Here is a 22,266-nt window from a genome sequence, read left to right on the forward strand (position 1 = left end):
GTTCACTTGTCAACTAGCGGGACAAACAAAACCACAGTAACCCTTTTCCTCGGCTTTGGGCCTGTCGTCAGGTGGGCGTGTGGACAGTAGCTTTTGGCGACACGCTCACTGGTTAAAGGCCACTCCTGTGCTCTTCGTGGGATGTACGCTGGCGTCATGTTTCCTCCTGCGTTGTGAATTATTTAGCCAAGTCTTTGACTAGTCGTGTGACAGGCAGCCATATAGAATGTCAAGGGGTTCTGGAGCGGGTTGAAGAACAAGACAGTGGAAGGGGAATTCTGTGAAAGAGAGGAGTAGCACGAGTATAGACGTCACAGCACGTGCTGCTGCGTTTTAGCAGGTCAAACGGCATATCTTAACAAGGCTGACATTTTCAAGGGGAGAAGGGAATCTGAGCGGCATGTTGTTTTTGTTTGATGAGACTGAGCATGGTATCGTTCTTAATGAGTTTGTCTGGATATTGTCTTTGCGGAAGTCCGTGTGGAAGTAGTCGAAAAGGTTATAAAGAAGAGGTGGGTATATTTAAAGTCAGTTTTGTCTCAAACATTTGCTTTAAGATAAAGTATTAACATCATTTTATCCTCAACTCAATTGAACCACGGAAGAAGATGCCATTGTCTATGCCAATACTATGTGAGACTCTCTGGGATATCTCTGGAATGTTCGAGATACCTCTAGGAACTATCTATAGTATTATGTAGCCGTGTCTGTGTTTTGTGTTGTGTGGCTTCCCAGTGTCCTCTTCTTCTTCTTGATTCTCACACATCTCTCTCCATCTGCCTCTTCTCTCCTTTGTCTCTCTTTACCTCCTCAGTGTCTCCTGAGTTGCTAGGCATCCTGTCCTCCATAGCTGTCTTCATGGCGGTGATTGCTTTTTTTTTCCTCTACCTCAGTAACAAGCTCTCCGTGGAGAACACCAACGAATTCTCCTGCTTTGATGAGTACAGGAAGGATCTCAAAGGTAAATACATGGCAATACGCACTTGGCAACTTACATGACTTGAGTAGGAAGTCAAGAATTAAGAGTATCAATAATTAAGCATCTTGCATTGGTGTGTCGTTTGCAAACACTAGAATTATATACAGTTTGTGCTTGAATTTATGCTCATTAACAATAAGGAGGAATTATGTAACAATGTAGCCTAAATTGACTTTTATTTCATTTCAGTGTCTTGTGAATGGAGGTGGAAGCCATTTTTTGCCCTCCAGCACTTTCATGGGATGAATAACTAATAGGCCTCAGTCTTCAGTGTTTAACGTCTCAACAGACTGTGGCGTGTCACTGTGCTCATTATTTGGATCAGTTTTTTTCCGTGACTGCCAGCGCTTTTTCTTTGATCTCATTGAGAGAAAACTTTTGATCCTTATCATCGTGTTTATTTAGGGCACAGCCCTCCCTCCACCCGTGTTTGTGTGTGTGTGTGTGTGTGTGTGTGTGTGTGTGTGTGTGTGTGTGTGTGTGTGTGTGTGTGTGTGTGTGTGTGTGTGTGTGTGTGTGTGTGTGTGTATGTGTGTGTGTCGCACACATGCTTGTGTCAATGGCTGACTCAAGAACAAATCACAAGTGAAGATTTTGCTGTGAAGCAGCAGTTTTCACTTGAAGTCGGCGTAAATAAGAATCGTACTCCTCAGAAGAGTGATAACTACCTCCCTGGAGATAGTGTGACCTACTAAGAAAATTATGTGAGAAGGCAGAGAGAAGAAACTCAATAGTCCACAACTTCAAGACTAAAGTGACAAAGAATTGCTACAAACAAAAAAACGAACCTTTATGAAACTTTGAAAATAAACAAATCAACAACAACAACAAAAACAGGACATTGTCGTCATAGACAACCATGGCGTTCTTCAAGAGCTTCCAACAAAACTTGCCCACCATCAACGTCACCTCCCTCTTGGACTCGGTCTCCAGCAAAGTGGATGACCTCTCCATGGCCGTGAGCGACGCCACCTACACGGTGAGCGACCAGCTGACGGAGAAGGTGAGCACCATCATCAGCAAGGTAGAGGAGGAGAGGGCCCGCAAGGCAGAGGAGGCAGAGGAGGCTGAGTTGGCGGCCCAGGCAGCAGCCGAGGAGGAGGAGGAGAGGAGTGCCTCTGGCAGGGGCAAACTGAGACGCCAGGAGCAGCAGTCCAGTCCGGACCCTGGAGATCAAAGCAGCAGCTTCCTGAGCAAGGGCCGGTCGTGGTTTAGTGGAGGACAACAGCAGCAGGTGGAGGAGGAGGAGGAGGAGGATGAGGAGGAGCGGGAAAGGAGGCTGAGGAAGGAGGAGAGGAGGAGGGAACGAGAGAGGAGGAAAGAGGAGGAGAGGCTGAGGGAGGAGGAGGAGAGAAGGAGAGAGGAAGAGGAAGCAGAGAGGAGACGGCAGGAGGAAGAGAGGAGACGGCGAGAAGAGGAGAGGAAACAAAGGGAAGAGGAGAAGAGGCGAAAGGAGGAAGAAAAGAGAAGAAAAGAAGAGGAGAGAAGAAGAGCACAAGAGGCAGAGGAGGAAGAGGAGCAGAACATTGAAGAAGAGGAGGAAGACGATGAATGTTCAAGAAGAAACAAGTTCCGTAAGCAGAAACAACAATCTATAAAGAAGAAACATGAAGAGGAGGAGGAGGAACAGAATGCTGAAGGGGAGGAGGAAGAAGATGAATGGTCTCAGAAAAACAAGCTGCGTAATAGCAAAGAACAGGCCAAAAAGAAGAAACCAGAAGAAGAAGAGGAGGAGGAGGAGCAAGAGGAGGAAAAAGAAGAGCCAGAGCAATACCAGCGTTCTGGGCAAAACAACTCTAAAAACAAGTCCCATCAAAGCCGAAGTCAGGACGAGGAGGACTCAGGAGACAGAAGAGGCTCTTCCTCCTCCCAAAGCAAGAGGAACAAACGTGGACAGATGGAGGAACCAGAGGAGGAGAACGATAACGAGAGAACACTCAACAGCCAAGGCAGCACCAAAAAAGACAATCACACAGACACATCAAGATCAGCCAATCAGAAGAACCAGAGAAAAGCCAGCAAAAGTTATGAGGAGGAAGAGGAGGAGGAAGAAGAAGAGGAGGAAGAGGAAGAGGAGGAGGAGGACTATCGCAAATCTGGGAAAGGAGGGAAAAATGGCACCACTGACGAGCGCAAGAGCTCTGTTGTTGAAAAACAGAAGGAGATCCCAAGAAAGAATTCCGGTAAAGGTGAGATGACGGTGTGCCTCTGTGTGATCTCACCTCCAAGAGTGCTTCCTGTTTCACTGTCCTGCCTACACTGCATCTATATGGCCAGTCTTTTGACAGTCTCCCCTTTGATGCCTTTGGACTGTTCACGTTTCTAAATATTTCATCATTTCTCAAACAACAGTATCCTCTAGCACTGCTTCCTGGGTCGCTTTTTATGCATGTTGAACACAATTAAGGAAAGGGGAAAATGTAGGTGTTTTTAAACAACAATAAGTAGTAGGGTATCAACAATAAGTAGTTTCCGACCTTAAAATCATGTTTCCACAATTATCTCAGAAGTCTGTCAACTCTGTACTTCTTCAATAGGCAATTGGGGAGGGTGGGCAAGTATGGCCTCGTGCCACCTTGTCTTGATTTACGTGCTGTTGCTGTGTCTCGCAGTGAAGTTAATACTTGGATGACCTTGGCAGAAGCACTCAAGAAAACAAAACACTGTCTGATCTTTAATTGCTTGAACCAGAAGTCCTTCATTCCTTTCAAACACCCTTTCTCTGACCAAACTGCTTTGCTGGTCTTACCGTATTTTCTGATGTTCAACAATTTCTACAAAAACATTACTTTTAAAAGATTTTTTCCCCTCTATTTTTGCTCTTTGAATGTATCTTGTTAATATGCTGTACCGTGTGTGTACTACTAGATAAGTGTTAAGTGACCTTGGGTGACCTTATAATCCCTGTAGACAGAGGCACTGAGCAGGGCTCCTCAGAGAGCGAAGAAGAGAGGCCGTGGACCCAACCTCAGCGGGCCTCGGGCTGGGGAAACAACGGCAGCACCAAGCAGTCGGAGAAAGAGGCCTACAACAGCCGAGCCCCAGTAGTTCAGGGTAGGCTCTATGTTTTAAGTTTATTTAAGTTCTGGTGAGCCAAACTGAAACATGACATTTTTTTGTCTGGAATCGCTGGGTACAGGTACCTAAGGGCTGTGAGTGGGACAAAACTGTTGTCGTTATGATTCAAATTTTCTCTGCACTGCCCCTGACAACGCTATGACCTATCAAAAGGCCACTTTTTCTTTTCGTTAGCTGTAGCCTTTACGATATCTCCACCATCCTGCCAAAGCATGCCCCAATGATTCAGACAGAGGGCGAAAAACAACTTAAAAATCACTTTGATTGGTAAAAGTATACTGTCATGCAATACAGAATCAATACTTCCAAAATACATTACCATGGTATGGCGTCACAATGCTGTCTAACAACTTTGTGTTTTTTATTTTTATTTTTCAAAACTGGGTCCTTTCTTGATGGTACTTCAGCCATGCCCAATTGGGTTCAGGGGTCGAGTGGGCGACCATCCGGTCTGAATATTGATATTTCTTACCAGTAGGCCACAGCTGCCTCCTGTTCTAAAGGAGCCTGGAGATAAGGCCGTCTCAGTTCCCTTGCCGGCCCTCCTACTCTCTTATCTCTCCCTACCCTACCCTGCCACCGGAACTCCTGACCAAAAGCCAGTGCCATTACCCTGCTCAGGATGACCTAAATTAGTTGCGTCAAACTAAACAAAGAGAGCTAGTGATAAATGTGCGAGTCCATGAGAGGGAAAAACAGACACGGTCATAAAACATGCAGACACTGAGAAACAATTTATAATTTATGATTTTTCTAATTTATTGTATTTTTTTAATTAAGTAATGTATTAATTTGCATTTGTTTGTATCCTATTACATATTATGCGTCAGCACAGTGATGCTCTTCTGCATGACCCAAAGCTTATTTGAACTAAGAGTGCACCAGTTATGTATGCAAGGTGGCTCAAAGCACAATACGATAAAATATTCACACCAGGGTGCCCCATCGGATGTGGCATTAACATTTTTATTCAAATCTATTATTTTTTTGTCTCATAATATAATTGAATAAGTATTTTGTTGTATTATATTGCAGGGAAATTTTGGCCCTATTTTACCTACTTTGATAGAAGTATCAGCCATCCCCATTAGAAAAGCTACTATGGAGAGGATTAGATGAGGTATTGCTACCACAAATCCAAATCCTGCAGTAATTGGAATTTAATAATAAGGGTATTTCCCATAATGACAGTCGCCCTGAGATTATTTCATTTGTGTGTGTGTGTGTGTGTGTGTGTGTGCGTGTGCGTGCGTGCGTGCGTGCGTGCGTGCGTGCGTGCGTGCGTGCGTGCGTGCGTGCGTGCGTGTGTGTGTGTGCGTGCGTGCGTGCGTGCATGTGTGTGTGTTTGCATGCGGACCTGGATGTGCGCGTGCTTGCGTGTGTGTGTGCGTGCTTATGTGTGTGTGCGCATGTGTGTGCACTTGTGCGTGTGTGCACATGCCCATGAGTGCATGTGCAGTACAGTAATTAAATGTCAGAGCAGCTTACCTGACGACTGAACATTTCCATGTTTTTTCATTCCCACACTTCCCACAGCGAACAGTGTCGAGCGCCCAAGACACCCCTCCCAGCTGAACGAGCTACAGCCACCCCCGTACCGGGCCTCCTCCCAACAGCAGTCCAGACACCAGAGCCGGGCCCAGGACTCAGAGGAGGAGGAAGAGAGCGAAGAGGAGGAGGACGAGGAAGAGGAGGAGAGCGAGGAAGAGGAGAGTGACGACCCCGACATGCAGAAGGAGGACGCGCCGAGTGACAGCACAGCAGTCCTGGGACCGGAGGTAAAGGAGGCCCTCAAGCGTGTCAAGTGTGTCCTGCTGTAGGGACACCTCACCCCCCAAAAAACCAGGAATCTCACCTCTCGATAGACACCACTTGTGCCTGGGTGTTGACCCCAGCACCATTAGGACCATCTCCACCACAACCACAATATTTCTTGTGCACATATTGCCTGTTGACCAAATGCCATCTCACGACTGCTGTTTCAGTGGCAATAAACACTTGTACTACTACCTAATACCACTATTTAAAAACTACTGCTGCTGTTGATCTCATCATCCCCACACCAGCCCACCACAACCTCCCACCCTTCCTATCCGTCTCTCAGCACACACACACACTCTCAAGTCTTTCCCCCCATACACCTCCCTACATCAAAAGACTTTAGCTCATACCAACGTAACATCTTATAGTCTTCCATATGTCTCCCCAAAGGACCCAACTGGAGGTGGCTAAAATTGGTTCTTTGCTTGGGGAGTTTGGGAGCCGTGTCTTGTTTTGCTGTACAGGTTTATGGATTAGGTCTAAAATTAGACTGCTGTGCTTCAGCGCCCGGCTTTGTTTCATCTGCTCCCCTAGGATCTTGTTAGAGAGAGCACGGCAGTGGAAAGCAAAACTTGCTCTTTCAGACCTCTTTTGTTGCTTGTTTGATTTTTTTCAAATTTTTTTTTGCTACATCAGAAGCAGCGGAGGCCAAAGATGTTAATTTTCAAAGTCTGGCAGAGACAAAAAAGAAATCCCATTTTTTTACCCTTTCCAAATTCCTTTCTTGTTTGACAAATCAGAACTTCGTTTTTTTGTGGATAGTACAAAAGCCCTTATTTAGACTTGTCAATAATCACAGAGACACAGAGATGCAACACAAACAGCATTTCACAAGAAACAAAAGCCTCGTCACCACCACCAGGTCCCATCGTCACGGTGTCACACAAACGTCATGTCAAGTCCATCAATCATCCTTGACATCTGAACATCTCCGCTGAGTCACTTTACCATTTCACACCATTGATAGACGTCACTGACTGGGGCTCAGTGCTGGGTCGAATTGATTAACATTTTTCCCCAAAAAGGAGCAAGGGACTCCTGTCAATGTCCCCATCCCTATCCTCTTTTTCAACATGGTCTGTCTCAGGGACACCAAGACCTAGGGACCTCGGTAAGTCCCACTGCTGTGTGTCTCCCAGAGACTGCCCATTGGTTTACGTGGTGACAATCTCCAACCAGAGGTGGACAACCCTGGTTCAGAAGGGTGAAATCCTGCCACAAATTTACTGTGCTCCAGATAGTACACTCAACCAGTTGATCCCAATCTAGATCGGTTACTTTGTGAGATGTCTTGAGCACAGACATAAGGAATAAGGAATTTGCTCTCTGAACTCAGCTTGTCCACTCCTCGTTTTTTTCTCAAAGCTCCAGCCTCCCCACTGCTGGTCCGGTGGACTTGCCTGGGGTGCATTTCTCGAAACCATAGTTGCGAACTTCATTAGCTACTTTTCAGCGCAATTTCCCGTTGGTATGGACCGAAGTTGCTAACTGGCTAACAACTACGCTTTCGAGAAATGGATCCCAGTGTTGGCCATCTTCCTTTGGAGCAGGGCAAAGGTAGACCAGTGATAGACCAGTGAACACATCCAATTTTACTATACACCGTTACCGGTGTTTTGATTTTTAGTGGGTTGCCTATACGACACCCATGGGCCTGTCAGTGTCTTGCTCCATTTGGAAATGGACAAAAGAGTGGCTATGCCAAACTGTTTCACCAGCTTTGGCAGTTCTGAGGAGATACTGGGGATACTGAGCTCTAATTTCCTTTTGCCCACAAAAAATGATGTCTCTGCTCTGGGCATTTGAGTGATGTGCCCTAATTCTATCAATAATGCTCTGGTTTCTATGTTTGCGCCTCTCTGGTTTTGGCCCCTGTTGTGTGTGAGTTTTTGCATCAGTCATACAGTTCTGACATATATTTATGTTTTGTCATTTTGATTTTTCTTCTTTCTATTTGTCAATTTTCATTCCACTCCACTGCTCTGACAAAGTTTTTTGATGTCCCTTTTCCATCCATCATTGTCCTCTCATGTCCCCTCTCTTCCATGATCATAACCTATTACTGTACGCCTCTCTCTTTATCTACTAGTGTTTCTCTTTTCTTTTGTTTCTTCTCTCTCTTTTCTACTTCTCTCTTTTCCCCCTCACTCCCTCTCTTTTCTATCTCTCTTTCCCTCCCAATCTCTCTTCCTTTCTGCACACCTCTATTTCTCTCCCAGTCTCTCCTCATCTCTTTTTTCATTCATTCTTTCTTTCTTTCTTTCTTTCTTTCTTTCTTTCTTTCTTTCTTTCTTTCTTTCTGCATTTTTCTCATTCTACCCTTGGTCTGTTTCTTTTTTTCTCTGTCTCTCCTTCTCCTCTCTCTCTCTCTCTCTCTCTCTCTCTCTCTCTCTCTCTCTCTCTCTCTCTCTCTCTCTCTCTCTCTCCACTAGGACTCTGGTGTTCCTCCTCTCCCGGCGGGCTATGAGCCGGAAGCGCTGGGTAAGTACGGGACGCTGGACGTGGCCTTCGAGTACGAGTCCTGCGAGCAGCGCCTGGCCGTGACCGTCACTGCCGCCACAGACATCCCCGAGCTCAAGAGCACTGGCAACGTCTCCTGGCAGGTGTGTGTGTGTGTGTGTGTGTGTGCGTGTGTGTGTGTGTGTGTGTGTGTGTGTGTGTGTGTGTGTGTGTGTGTGTGTGTGTGTGTGTGTGTGTGTGTGTGTGTGTGTGTGTGCTGCACTAATCTACTTTCGTAAGGCCACTGCTATTGGAGCACACCAACGCTCCACGTTGCTATTGTTAAGCTTAATATGGAAGTCAATGGGAGAGACCCACAAAGATATTGATGTTGGGCTGTGTGTGTGTGTGTGCGTGCGTGCGTGCGTGCGTGTGTGAGCGTGAGAGAGTGAGACAGAGAAAGTCAGAAATGACAGCTGAGAATAGAAGAGCGGGGGAAAGCAACAGCAGTGGATGTGGAGAGATGGACACAATACAAGGAAGAATGAGACAAATACACTGGAAATAGGAGCGGTAATGTACTGTAGGTAAAAGGACTACTCTTACAAAAAACGTTATGAGACAGTGGGTCAAAGAAACACATGGACTGTGATAATGGCAAGTGTTTGAAGTATAAGATCGAATGTATGTGTAAGGGAGCGCACTACTTAGACAGTACACTACCAAGTTCACACCACACTGGGGCGCTGTGTAACCTTTGAGTCACCTGGGCCTACTTAAGGGTCATAGGTCAGGGGCTCGAGAGAGCCACTTGGAGACCTGTGGAACAGGTGAACACTTGATGAGGCGCTAGTCTCGCATGCCAGGCCTCGGTTGGCATTGGAGCTAGCCTGCTCGCTAGAAAGTGTTTAGAAACTGGCCATGTGCCTGTGAACAATTTAACGCCACCAACACCTTTGTGGATTTACCTATGCCTTGATGGAATTGTACGGGGAACTTTTATACATCTGTCCGGGAGTTTTCTCCCACTGTGTGAGCTTTGGAGGAGAGCCCGAAGGAGTTTGGCTCAGGACCGTGCTCGCCCGTCAAAGAAGACGCCTGCTTGCGTTTGCCCTGGGGACCAAGGTAAGAGCGGTGCCCCAGACATACACCCAACATTAGTGTCGTACATGCCAACGGACACGTCTATGCATACATGAAATGTTAGGATTTAGACGGGGGGGTCTAACATCGTAACAGTGTGGGGGCTATATCGTCCGGGATCACCTAGTTAGACAACGAGTAGACTCTAGTTTAAGGTTTTGTTTTAGCGTGCGCCGGGTCGGCGTGGTTAGCTAGCTAGCGCGTGAGTTGGCTTGTTAGAGTTTAGAGTTTTGGTAAATGGGGGCTCGAGCTAATTGAGAGGAACAAAAGTAAGGTTGTTAAACATTGTTGTCTTTTGTGGCTGTATGCATTTGTGAAAGAAGTCGGGCGTGTTGGCGCTTTGATTACGTAATTTTGGCATGGCATCTTTGGCAAGAGTTTCGACAGGTATGTCTTTGGTTGGCGTGTGGCACGTCGCTTAGTGAAAAGTAAGTTTGGCACCTGGTACCTTCTATGTTGGGCGTGTGGCACGTCATTTGTGACTGATATTTCGTAGCTAAAGTAATGTGCGCAGTGTCGGATAATGCTTGTGGTACCGTGCGTAATGACCAATCGGTTTTGTTCTTGAAGTTCAGGATCGCTGTTTTCGCTCAGCCGTGAGGGCGAGCTTTGATTGCTGTCAGCTGTAGTCAATTGAGGTTGTTTCATTGGATAGTCTACTTCGCTGTTTTTTTTGTTTTTGTTTATCTGCTTTGTTTTTGTTTGGTTTTGTCGTCATTTAGACAGCGATAATGACTTTTGATATTGATGAATTCCTGGCGCAGGATCTAAAACGTGCGCATTTTGAGCTGCTTACGAGGGAACAGTTGTTTGAGTTGATTGAATTCATGGAAGAGGACATTGCATTAGACACAGACGAGAAGGCTATTGTTGTCTTTTTGTTACGCTTCATGGGGGTTGAGGATGAGGAGGCCGACGCCGCGCGAAGAGCAGAAATGCACGAGTTTGAAGTAGAGTCGGAAAAGAGACGAAAGATTGATGAAGAGGAGTCGGAAAGGAGAAGAATGTTGCATGATGAAGAAATGGCGAGAGTAGCCGATGTAGATGCAGAGGAGGTTAGGCTACACATAGAAGAGATGAAAAAGTTAGACCGTGAAATGGTAGAACTTCAGAAAGAGAGAAAGGAAATGGAAGTCGAAATGGGTTCTGTCAGATGGAGAGAAGGGCACGAGGATAAGCGAGCGCATGAGGCTACCCGTAAAAATGATTTTGCTTTGACTGTTCCGTGTCGCCCAGAGCAAGTAGTGGATATGTGTCCACTTGGCACTTCGGAGCCCAGTGTAGAGGAGCTACAGGGGCCTGATATAGTTGAGTTGGGGGATACATTCGTAACCGCGGTGAATGACGGCTCATGTGCGTATTTGTTTGAGAAGAATGTTTGCGTCAAAATGCCAGAATGTCTAGACTCGGCCGAGTTGGTTGGGACAGCGAAGTGTGAAAACGCGCAGGGAGAGGTGGAGTTGCACGATACTTTTTTGGTCGATTTGTTTGAACATTGTTGCACTGAAGTCACTGCTGAAGTGAAGGCAATTGAAGTGTCTACTGAACCTGTCAGTAAGGATTTGACAGGGCCTGAGAAGACAGTGAGTGACTGCAAGCAACATGGGCATAATGACGGTTCTCCTGTAGCCACTTCTGACATGGGGGAGGGGTTATTCTCGGTTCTTACTGGGGGTAGCTGTGTTGAGCATGATGGGCATCAGGGGGATGGACCTTGTGTGGAGGATCAAGTTCAAGATGTTTGGTTGCAACTCTGTTCTATTAGTTGGGAAAGTATGTCAGAGGTTGTCTGTGACGAGGAGGCTGCCAGTTCAAAAACTTGTGAAGCTGCCAGTGGCAGTGGCATGGATATTGGGAGTGGTGAGAGCTCTGTTGGCAGGTCTAATGAGGTTGGGCAGCTATTTGAGGTAGCATCTGATCTGTGGAACCTACTTTTCTTTTGGAGGCCTAAACTGATTTGTAGAGTGTTTCGTGGCACTTGTTGGGCATTGTGCATCATAGGCCTTGTACTGCAGTCACTGATCTGGCGCCTAATGTATTTTGCTTGGCCACGCTTGCAGGTGGGCATACCCCATTCTCGGGGAAGGGGTTACCCTGAAATACTGTGGTGGGCTGTAGCTATTACCTGAGCTCAGCAGTGGCTGTTGGAATGACTAGTTAATTGGTAGACCTGTGAGCTACCAGGGCTGTGAATTGTCTTTTGCCTCCAAAAGTGGGTATGACATAGGCTTGGTCTGTGGGTTTTAGAAAACAATGTAAATAATGTGTAAATGATTTTAGAAAAGAGGAAAACGTGTAGAGTTGAAAAAATATATAAAAGATGAGAAAATGTGTTAAAAAAAAAAAGTTTCTTTTTTTTTTCTGCGAAGGGGAAGGTAATGTAAGGGAGCGCACTACTTAGACAGTACACTACCAAGTTCACACCACACTGGGGCGCTGTGTAACCTTTGAGTCACCTGGGCCTACTTAAGGGTCATAGGTCAGGGGCTCGAGAGAGCCACTTGGAGACCTGTGGAACAGGTGAACACTTGATGAGGCGCTAGTCTCGCATGCCAGGCCTCGGTTGGCATTGGAGCTAGCCTGCTCGCGAGAAAGTGTTTAGAGACTGGCTGTGCCTGTGAACAATGTAACCCTACCAAGACCTTTGTGGATTTACTTATGTCTCTTGATGGAATTGTACGGGGAACTTTTATACATCTGTCCGGGAGTTTTCTCCCACTGTGTGAGCTTTGGAGGAGAGCCCGAAGGAGTTTGGCTCAGGACCGTGCTCGCCCGTCAAAGAAGACGCCTGCTTGCGTTTGCCCTGGGGACCAAGGTAAGAGCGGTGCCCCAGACATACACCCAACATTAGTGTCGTACATGCCAACGGACACGTCTATGCATACATGAAATGTTAGGATTTAGACGGGGGGGTCTAACATCTTAACAAATGTGATAGTGTAAGATCATTTGACCTTGTTTTTTAAGTGCCTGGAGAGGTTTCCCCTTTCATCCACATGGCCTCTTCAGTTCGAAACCACTGATGTTGAAACAGGCGGGGTATCATGTAACATGTGATCCTTTTGTCACATGATCAGGGGTGAGGTTATAGCTCCTCCAAAGAGTGTATATTACAGTAAGATACTTCAGGCTCGTACTCTTCCGGGATACATGTGACGTCAGGTGAACACCCCTTTAGGACAGGGTTGCCAGATGAGGCTGATGAATTCCAGCCCAAAAAATGCTCAAAACCCGTCTAGAAGCACTAAATCCCACCCAATTCTATTGATTTCTATGGGCAAAATTGGGCGGATTTTTCTGCAACATGCCATTTTTCAGACGGACATCCTAAGCAGCCCAATTGGGCAGGAAACAGCCCAATCTGGCAACACTGCTTTAGGACACCTACGGTTAGGAGACCTTTGGAGACTAACGGTTGAGAATAAATGGAGTTCCCTTTCCGCTGTAGATGGCAGTAGCTCACATGCTATGCAAGACACCACCAAACAACACAGAAAGGGAAGAAAAAGGAGGGGAAAACAGCCCCTTAGGAGACTGAACCTGTGCACACTTTGCCTTGTGGGCGGAGTTCGACCTCTCTTTCTCTCATAGACCCTCTTTGACTCCTCTGTTCCACAGATGTATAGCACCTGGCCCTGCATCATAAAGCCTGAACGTACAATAAGAAGGTTGAAAGACTAGCCTGGCAAGCCATACTATAACATGTAATGAATGGTGTAGAATTTCATCACAACATCAAGATGAGGTTTGTGGGTGGATCCAACCAGAGTACTTTTCATACTAGACTATGTAGAGAGTAGAGTAGCCAATTACTCTTTTGTATGCAATCTACAAGCTACAAAAATATTAAGAAAATCATCTCATGTGACAACCATGACCATTTTCACAGCCATATTATAATGTGTGACATGGGTGTAAAATCCAAACATCCACTTCAAACCTGTCTTGGTTCAATTACTTCTAATTAATTCTATTTGATATCAATGAATATATGCCTGTGCTATTACTGTCAGAGCCCACTAGACTAATTCTTAATATATGGCTAAGGACAAACAACAAACGTGTTGGCATGTGAGACTCTTTTCCATAAATTACCTTGGCAGCCAACGACTTCACTCATCCACTTAGCAAAAACAAAACAAAGGCTGAAAGAGATAAATATGGCAGTTGTTCGATATGGATGCAGTAAATTATTATGCGGTGAATGAAGGGCTGCTTTGTTTTGGCTGTTTTACATCCCCTTAATGAATGCTAGCCTCCGTGTTCTTTCAACTTAATGTACACCAGTGCGTTGCGTTGGCATGGCACCAAAGCAGTAGTGCATATGTGGGTGAATGTAATTGGCTGCTCAAATGGAACGCCTTTTGTTGTCATTCCAGACATGTACATTGCACTGTACTGCGGACATACAATGGTACTCAAAGCATCTCACCATCAAGATTAAATAATATATGACATAAACACATAAACACAAACATATGGTCAAACTTAACTCCAGTTGCAGCCGTTGTTTAAGTCTTGCCAATGGATTGCAAAGGCACACGGTTTACATGAACACTTTGATGAATAGATGCACTTCTTATAAGACAGATTGCCCTTGTAGTGGTTACTGCAGAGGTCGCACGCTACATGTCATTGCCCTCACGTTGCATATGGAGTAGAGCAGAACAGATTCGAGATACTTTATTGTTCTCAAAGACAGGAATATACACAGTGAATAATGCAGTGTTAATTCAACACTTTGAGAGAAAATTTGCTCAATTCAATAGAGAGTCAATCTTCTAATCTATAGTGTATTCGCCCCCAGAGTACTCTCTAAGGGTTGAATTACACTAACTGCATTTTTTCAACTTGTGTGTGCAGACCGGCATCGTGTAAAGCAGGGGTATTAATTACTATTATTAAATGTCAATGAGGGCCAGTTTTTCAAATTCCTCCCAGTTAAGGGGCCGAACTATATGTATGTATTATGGCTGCCGACTGTCAATGAAAAAGATATGGGAGACTTCATTGAAGTGGAAGGTCTGGGGGTCCTCCCCCAGAAACTTTTGCATTTCTTAGATGTAATTTCCTGCATTTTAACGTCCTGTGTCCCGTTTCATCACGATAAAGGAACCCATACTTTTATCTCTAAATTCCAAAAAACGATTCTGTATTTCAAGGGGCTTGTGGGGGGCCAGAACCTTGCTGTCCAAGGGCCGCATCTGGCCCCAGGGCCGCCATTTGAATAGCCCTGGTGTAAAGGCATATGGTTATGTATCTCACAGCAGTGCGTTCTGCGTTGAGGTGCGACGTCTTTGCAAGTTAAGTCATGGCACTCAACACCGTATGAAAGCACTTTTGTCACGTGACGAGGTTCGCACAGTTTTCTCGCCATGTCTGCGAATTTCTGTTGCCACGGCGAATTTCTGCTGCTAAACACAAAAATGCTCTGCTGTGCCCCGACCAAAACCAGACCTATCAGCAACCTGTCAGCAACATTTCTCCTGCTTTACTTTTACCAAGAACAGCGAAACAAGCAAGGGAAATTATGAATTTGTTGCGATATTATTCCCAGACCAGTCCCATCCCTAAACCTAACCTGTCACAGGACCTTGTGGAGCACGAGTCAGCACGCAAAGCTGTAGTGCACAAACGCGATAGACGGTTCAGGAGGGTGTGTGTTGGCATGTTGGTGTGTTGCACACTCTCACATGGCTCACATATCGCCCATGTCAGGTCCATCTGGTGCTCCTGCCCACCAAGAAGCAGCGGGCCAAGACGGGCGTGCAGAAGGGCCCGTGCCCCGTGTTCACCGAGACCTTCCGCTTCTCGCGCGTGGAGCAGGAGGCGCTGTGCAACTACGCCGTACGCTTCCGCCTCTACAGCGTGCGCCGCATGAAGAAGGAGAAGGTGCCTGCAAACACACACACACACACACACACACACACACACACACACACACACACACACACACACACACACACACACACACACACACACACACACACACACACACAGAATATTTACATAAATGCAATGTTTATCGCATGATCTTGGGTGATTTGAAGAACCAACCTGCTTATTATTATAATTATTATTATTGTTATTGTTATTATTATTATTATTATTATTATTATTATTATTATTAATGATATTGTTTAGGTGCTGGGCGAGAAGGTCTTCTACCTCACCAAGCTCAACCTGGAGGGCAAGACCGCACTGCCCGTCACCCTGGAGCCAGGCTCCTCTGCCACGGTACGGGGAGAGAGAGAGAGAGAGAGAGAGCGAGAGAGAGAGAGAGAGAGAGAGAGAGAGAGAGAGCATCTATGTCTAACTAAGCCTATGTGTTGACAGGGTTGTGGCTCGATGGTCAGCGTGTCCCGCAGTATGGGTGCCCTCTCCTACCACTCCACAGGGGAGTCGGCCACCCCAGAGCTGCTGCTGGGGCTGCTCTACAACTCTACCACCGGACGCCTCTGCGCGGAGATCATCAAGGGCACGCACTTCAAAAACAGCGCCTCCGAAAAACTGCCCAGTAAGGCACCACCCAGTAAGACACGATATTGCACAGCAATTCATACTCTGCTACTACGTGTGCCTGTGTGTCTGTCTGACACTCCTTGTTGTGTCATGTGTTGAGTTGGGGTTATTAAACTGGGATGTTTGGTTGTAGCATGATAACAATGATGTCTTTAGTTTTTATGAGTTTTACCATCATGGATCATATAGCTTATTGGTTGGACTTGTGTGTAAAGACTCTTTACACATGAGTCATGATACATTCTGAGTCAATGAGTTGAGATACTCTACATGCACTTGACATTACCTCTGCTTGCTAATCTAGATTTCCTAGCCAGTTGGCAACTTTGTTGCTATTTCTGTCATTACATTGCAGCCAACCAATTAGCTAACGTATTTAGCAACTATGACTTTGAGAAATGCACACCTGTACAGCCGGTTGTTTACCTGAAAAGAAAAGCCTGAAAAAATCTTCAGTATGAGAAGTGATTTCCTCTTATTTTCATTGTTCATAAGATGTATATGCCACTTCTAGAAGGTTCTCTAGTCTAGTGCAATAATATATTCTTGAGTACACATTTGTATTGTACTCAAGAATATATTGTCTTTTTAATGAAAAGATTTCAATCAAGTAAAATATTACAATGTTATATTTCATTTACTGTGCACCTTAGCACATTCCTTACAGGGGATTGAGTATTCTTTTGTATGGGAGGTGATTTCCCCTGACTTTCATCATTTTCATGAGCTGTGTCTCACATTTCTGCAAGAATATCCAGTATATTTATTATAATATTTTTGTATTAAAGGACAACTGCACTATTTTGAACATTAAGCCCATTTTCTGAGTTGTCTGCACCATTCTTTTTAATGTTTGCTGCTGTCTCCATTATTTGGCTAATTCAGATTTTGGCACAATTGGCTTTACAATGGCCGTCTATGTGCTTGTCCAAACATGTTCTGAAAAAAAAAAACTTACCGGTAAACATTTGTTTTGTATGCATCTTACTAAGTGGTTATGGGTGCTCACTGGCATTGCCTAACAAATTTGAAGGTGAAATATGGCTTCTGTCATTTTTTATTTGCCATTTTGTGAATTTAAGAAAAACATTTATTTTCGAAATGGCACATAAGACATGGCAGAAGCCATGTTTCTCTCAGAAATTGTCATGGAATACCAGTGAATACCCCCAAACACTTAGTGAGTTTCACAGTATTGAAAACAAATGTTTAAAGTTAGGAACATATTTGGACCTCCCATAGACGGCCATTCTAAAGCTGGTTGAGACAAAATTAGCCAAACAACAAAGACTGCAGCAAACATGAAATAAATGGTGAGGGGGACTCTAAAACATTGCAGACAACTCAGAAAAGTGGTTAAATGTTTTAAAATAGTGCAGTTGCCCTTTAATATTATTAATATTTTTAACACATGTTCTAATATTTTGCTTCATTTATTTGTATGTATATTTAATTTACTGTGTATCCTAACACATTCTCCTCCAACAGCGTCAGCATGTCTGTTGATATGAAACTGCGCAGCTGCCTCGGTTCTGAGGAAACGGGTTGTTTACACTCCATTCAAAACGCAATTTCCACTAGTTTGTTCAGAAGCCCTCCTGATAGCTGTTTGTATACCGTTTCAAGTCCCTCCCATGTGATTGGCCTTGCGTTTATATATTCACACTCTGGGTGCTTTTCTCTCTCTCTAGTGTGTCGTTTATTTTACGCCACCTCTCCTTAATCTCTAACCTCTGTTTTCCTCCTCTACCTCTCCATGCTTCCTGCTGCCTCTTTGTCCCCGTCTGTACGTGTTTATGTGTGTTTGCGTGTGTGCGTGTGTGCGTCTGTGTGTGTGTGTGGGCGTGCGTGCGTGTGTGTGTGTGCATGTGCGTGCGTGCGTGCGTGCGTGTGTGTGTGTGTGTGTGTGGTGTGTGTGTGTGTGTGTGTGTGTGTGTGTGTGTGTGTGTGTGTGTGTGTGTGTGTGTGTGTGTGCGTGTGTGTGTGTGTGTGTGTGTGTTTGCGTGTGTGTGTGTGTGTGTGTGTGTGTGTGTGTGTGTGTGTGTGTGTGTGTGTGTGTGTCCCAGTCGGCTTGTTCTGCTGTGTAAAGCAGTGCATAGGGGGCCAGCTGTATATTATGCGAGGTGAGTTTATGTCTGCTTCCCCTCTTTGTTGCCTGCTGACGACCGCAGTATGTTCTGTAAACACACGCACAATTGCATGCGTGCGCACATATACACACACACACACACATACACAGTCCAATCACACACGCACGCACACATGCACAAAGACGTGTACATGGTAAAAACACACACACACACACACTCACACACACACACACACACACACACACACACACACACACACACACACACACACACAGAAGCATGAACGCATGCACGTGCACACACACACACACACACACACACACACACACACACACACACACACACACACACACACACACACACACACACACACACACACACACACACACACACACACACACACACACACACACACACACACACACACACACACACACTCTAACTCTCACCTCCATGTTCAACTCTGTTAAAATTTGTGGCTAATAGTGAAATGAGTCTCACTCCAATAAACCTCTTTACTCACGTCCCCATTCCCACACCCCGTTTCTGGTCCGTGGCGTATAGGCCCATCTCCTGAGACTCGCTGCACAGTAAATTATGCTGTGTTCATTCAGTGTTAATTCAACACATAGAGAGTACTCTAGGACCAAATACACCCTAGAAGATGATAAAGCAACCCTCTATTAGTGTTGAATCAACACTGCAGTTTTTACAGTGTCTGTATGCCCTGCCAGCTGTTGCGAGCCCTAATGTGAGAGTACTCTTGACACTCAACGTACTGTACTTCACACCTGACGCTCTTCCGGCACGTGCTAAACGGAACTGATAAACTCTGACAGGGCCTGCCATGTCTGCCTGCCACGAGCTGTCGGGGTGTGTGTGTGTGTGTGTGTGTGTGTGTGTGTGTGTGTGTGTGTGTGTGTGTGTGTGTGTGTGTGTGTGTGTGTGTGTGTGTGTGTGTGTGTGTGTGCTTGCGTGTGTGTGTGCAGTTACTTGCTTCATTTGGGTCACAGGCTGTCATGGCAGTTTTACATGAGGTGGCAAAATGGGGCATAAAATCCTGTGATCTACGCCAATCCTGCAGGGAGGGGGAAAACAACATTGCCAGATGAGGCCTCATTGATGTTTTCACATGTGATACCACAAAAGCCCACTAGATGGCCCTCTATCTATGTGTTATGTCTGTTCTGCCCTCTGTTTTTATCCCAGTCTCCTCCAGGGTGGAACTTGCCTGGTTAACACCAGACCTAATCACAAGTGAGATTATATAGTGCCATTATGACACAGGGCCCATGATCTTGGACGTTATGAGTCATCCTCGCCAGACTGTCTTTCAGATCGAAACGATTGTGTAGAACTAAAGGCAGTATGGGAGTTCCCAGGCTAGGGTAGAACAGCTCAGTGTAAGAAATGAAAAACATATCTACAAGCACAAACCTTGAATTCTGACTGAGACTTGAAAGACCAAGCGAGGATGAAACTTGTTGCAGATATCACAATGAAGGCAATTGGAAATGTTCTAGTATGAAATGTCCTGAATGCTCTGTTATGACCGAAATCTGCATGCAACTAATTTCTTCTCCTGATTCTCACTGGCATGTCCATGAAGATAATAGTCCTTTTAGGCAACCGTGGTATAATGGTTATGGAGAGGTGTGGGGTTCAGAGGTTTGCAGGATCAAATCCCACACTAACCAGTGGCAAGAATGTGTGTGGTCTCCCTGCAAGTTCATCCATGGATGAAATGCCCTTGACCAAGCCATAGCAACCAGTGTTGCCAGATGTGTCTGACCAAATCCCGCCCAAAAGGTTCTCAAAACCCGCCAAAATGCGCTAAATTCTGCCCAAATTCAACAAATTACATCGACTTCTATGGGCCCAAAACGGCTGAAAAAAAATGCCAAATGGCCAATTTTTCCCGTTTTTACCCGCCGACGCTCATCCCAAGTAGCCCAATTGGGCGGGCACCCTCCCAATCTGGCAACACTGGCAGTAACCCTGTTTTTCCCCGGGGATTTTTTTTTTTAGTATGACATTGCAGTCTTAAAAATGTCTTAATTCTCAGTTGGTCAAACATGTAGACACCCTGTAAGTGTAGTGTTATGTAATAATACAATCCCCCCTTTCCCTACAGACACATATGTGAAGCTGATGATGCTGGACTCCAAGGGAAAGCAGATGTCTAAATGTAAGACATCAGTGTGCCGCGGCCAGCCCAGTCCCACCTATAAGGAGACATTCATGTTCCCGGTACGGACCAGCTCCAGGAGTCTCGAGTCTAGAGATAAACAATTGGGCAAAATACAACTTTTTTCCTTTATTGGCTGATGTCAGTTGATTCCAATGCGATGTGAATTAATGTGAAAAAAGCCTTTACAAAACAAGTTCTCATAGCAGCAAAAATGAGATAATACAGTAATTGTGTAAAGTAGACGTAGATACAGATGAAATTATGACACTAGTAGTATGATATTACAAAGCTGAAACCAGGTAACATCACACTACTAGTGTTGTAATAACATTTGTAAGAGTACTTCTACTTCTACTTTAAACAACTCTGACAGCAATTGAGGCTATCTGTCTCTTGTGTCATGTCAATGCTGCCCACTGACCAGGCATTTACTGCCCACCAGGTGGCGCTATTCCAGCTGTCGGAGGTGACGCTGCATGTATCTGTGTACAGCCGACGCAGCAGCGTGAAGCGGCGCGAGCGCCTTGGCTGGGTGGCCCTGGGCCTCAACAGCACCAGCGAGGAGCAGGAGGAGCACTGGACACACATGAGGGAGGCCGAGGGACAGCAGATCTGCCAGTGGCACACGCTCATGGGCACCTGACACCAGGGGACCACCTGGGCTGGTGGTCTGGAGAACACCTGGTGAAGACACCTGGGGGCTGATATCTGGTGAACACACCTTGGGTTTGATATCTGGTGAACATCCCCGGGGCTGATATCTGATGAAGACACCTGGGACTTGATATCTGGGCTATGATACCTGGTAGAAACATCTGGGAGTGATATCTGAGGCAGACACCTAGAGCTTAATATCTGAGGCTTGATGGTTGAGGGGTGATACCTGGGGGTATGTTGGAGTTGATACTGGGGCATCTGACATCTAGGGCTGACATCTAAGGGTTGGTACTCTACCTGGTGAAGAGACCTGGGACTTGGTATGTGGACCCTGATACCTGGGGCTTGATACCAGAGGTTGATACCCGGTGGAGACACCTGGGGGTTGATGCCTGGTGGAGACACCTGTTGAAGACACCTGCGGGTTGATACTTGGGCTGGGGCACAGCGTTATAGCCACCAAATGCACTCAATGTCACACCAGTGACATGGACACCAACAGCAACAATGCCACTAACAACAACAGTTGAACAATCTACACAATAGATGGGATGGGAAGGGAAAAAAATATGTTTGCAACTTTCATTTGAGTTCTTCATTGTACACTTCTGTCAAGGAGGAGAACAGATGGCCTTGAGGAATCTGTGGCGTTCAACAGCATTAGGTGGTGGTAGGAGTTTTTACATCAAGGTTTAACATACACATATGCCTGCATAGAACCAGATACATTGAAGGCTTGGAGTTATGTGTTTTCCCCCGTTGAACTCCGCAGACTGGAGAGCCGACATAGGGATTCCTGATTGACAAGAGTGACGTCATGGAGGAATGAAGACAACAACCCATGACGGAAACTAATGGTGCAAAACCTGCACCTCCCAGATCACGCAAACATCCTGAACTTTTCAATTTTCACAAAGAACACATGCAGTACGTGTGTGTTGTGCTTTCTCATTTGCCTACAGCACTTAGTGTTGTACAGGCCTCCAGTGAACTTACCATCTACTCTCTCCCTGTCCCATCCTCTGTTCTCCCAGCCTCTGTCCGGGACTGATGAGACTTTCCTCAGCTGTCCTTCCAACTCCTGGGACAAACAGGCAGACCGTGGGATCTGTTTTTTTATGGATGTCTCAGTGCGAAACTTGGACCAGACGGGCCGTGCGTGGGTTCACTGGGGCCATAATTATGCAATGTTTCCTTCCTTCCACGTCACACCTCTCGCCCGAGGTGTGAGAGCAAGCCTGCATGCGACACATACAGACTATAAAGGACTATAGGATGCATTACTGTATGTCAACGATCCTGGTGTCAGAGTTGTTTTATTTGTTTGTTTGATTGTTTGTTTTCGT

The 22,266-nt window shown here is 45.7% G+C and overlaps 1 protein-coding gene across 1 annotated transcript; it reads left to right on the plus strand.

Moving 5' to 3' along the window:
• Nucleotides 1-1,838: 1,838 nt before the first annotated feature.
• syt14b (synaptotagmin XIVb) lies at nucleotides 1,839-20,906 on the plus strand. Its single transcript, XM_063222621.1, has 11 exons — nucleotides 1,839-2,213; nucleotides 2,391-2,557; nucleotides 3,894-4,033; nucleotides 5,594-5,835; nucleotides 8,311-8,481; nucleotides 15,179-15,352; nucleotides 15,605-15,697; nucleotides 15,797-15,977; nucleotides 18,049-18,105; nucleotides 20,207-20,322; nucleotides 20,706-20,906. The coding sequence occupies exons 1-11, from the start codon at nucleotides 1,839-1,841 to the stop codon at nucleotides 20,904-20,906; spliced, it is 1,917 nt and encodes a 638-aa protein (XP_063078691.1).
• The last annotated feature ends 1,360 nt before the right edge of the window (nucleotides 20,907-22,266 follow it).

This window comes from Engraulis encrasicolus, chromosome 18 (assembly GCF_034702125.1).
Source record: "Engraulis encrasicolus isolate BLACKSEA-1 chromosome 18, IST_EnEncr_1.0, whole genome shotgun sequence".
In the NCBI taxonomy this organism is placed as follows: Eukaryota; Metazoa; Chordata; class Actinopteri; order Clupeiformes; family Engraulidae; genus Engraulis; species Engraulis encrasicolus.

Coding starts and splice junctions, on each gene's coding strand:
- syt14b (XM_063222621.1), top strand. CDS start 1,839: ATGGCGTTCTTCAAGAGCTTCCAACAAAACTTGCCCACCATCAACGTC. Junction 15,698..15,796: donor AGCCAGGCTCCTCTGCCACG/GTACGGGGAGAG, acceptor ATGTGTTGACAG/GGTTGTGGCTCGATGGTCAG. Junction 15,978..18,048: donor CGCCTCCGAAAAACTGCCCA/GTAAGGCACCAC, acceptor TGTGTGTCCCAG/TCGGCTTGTTCTGCTGTGTA.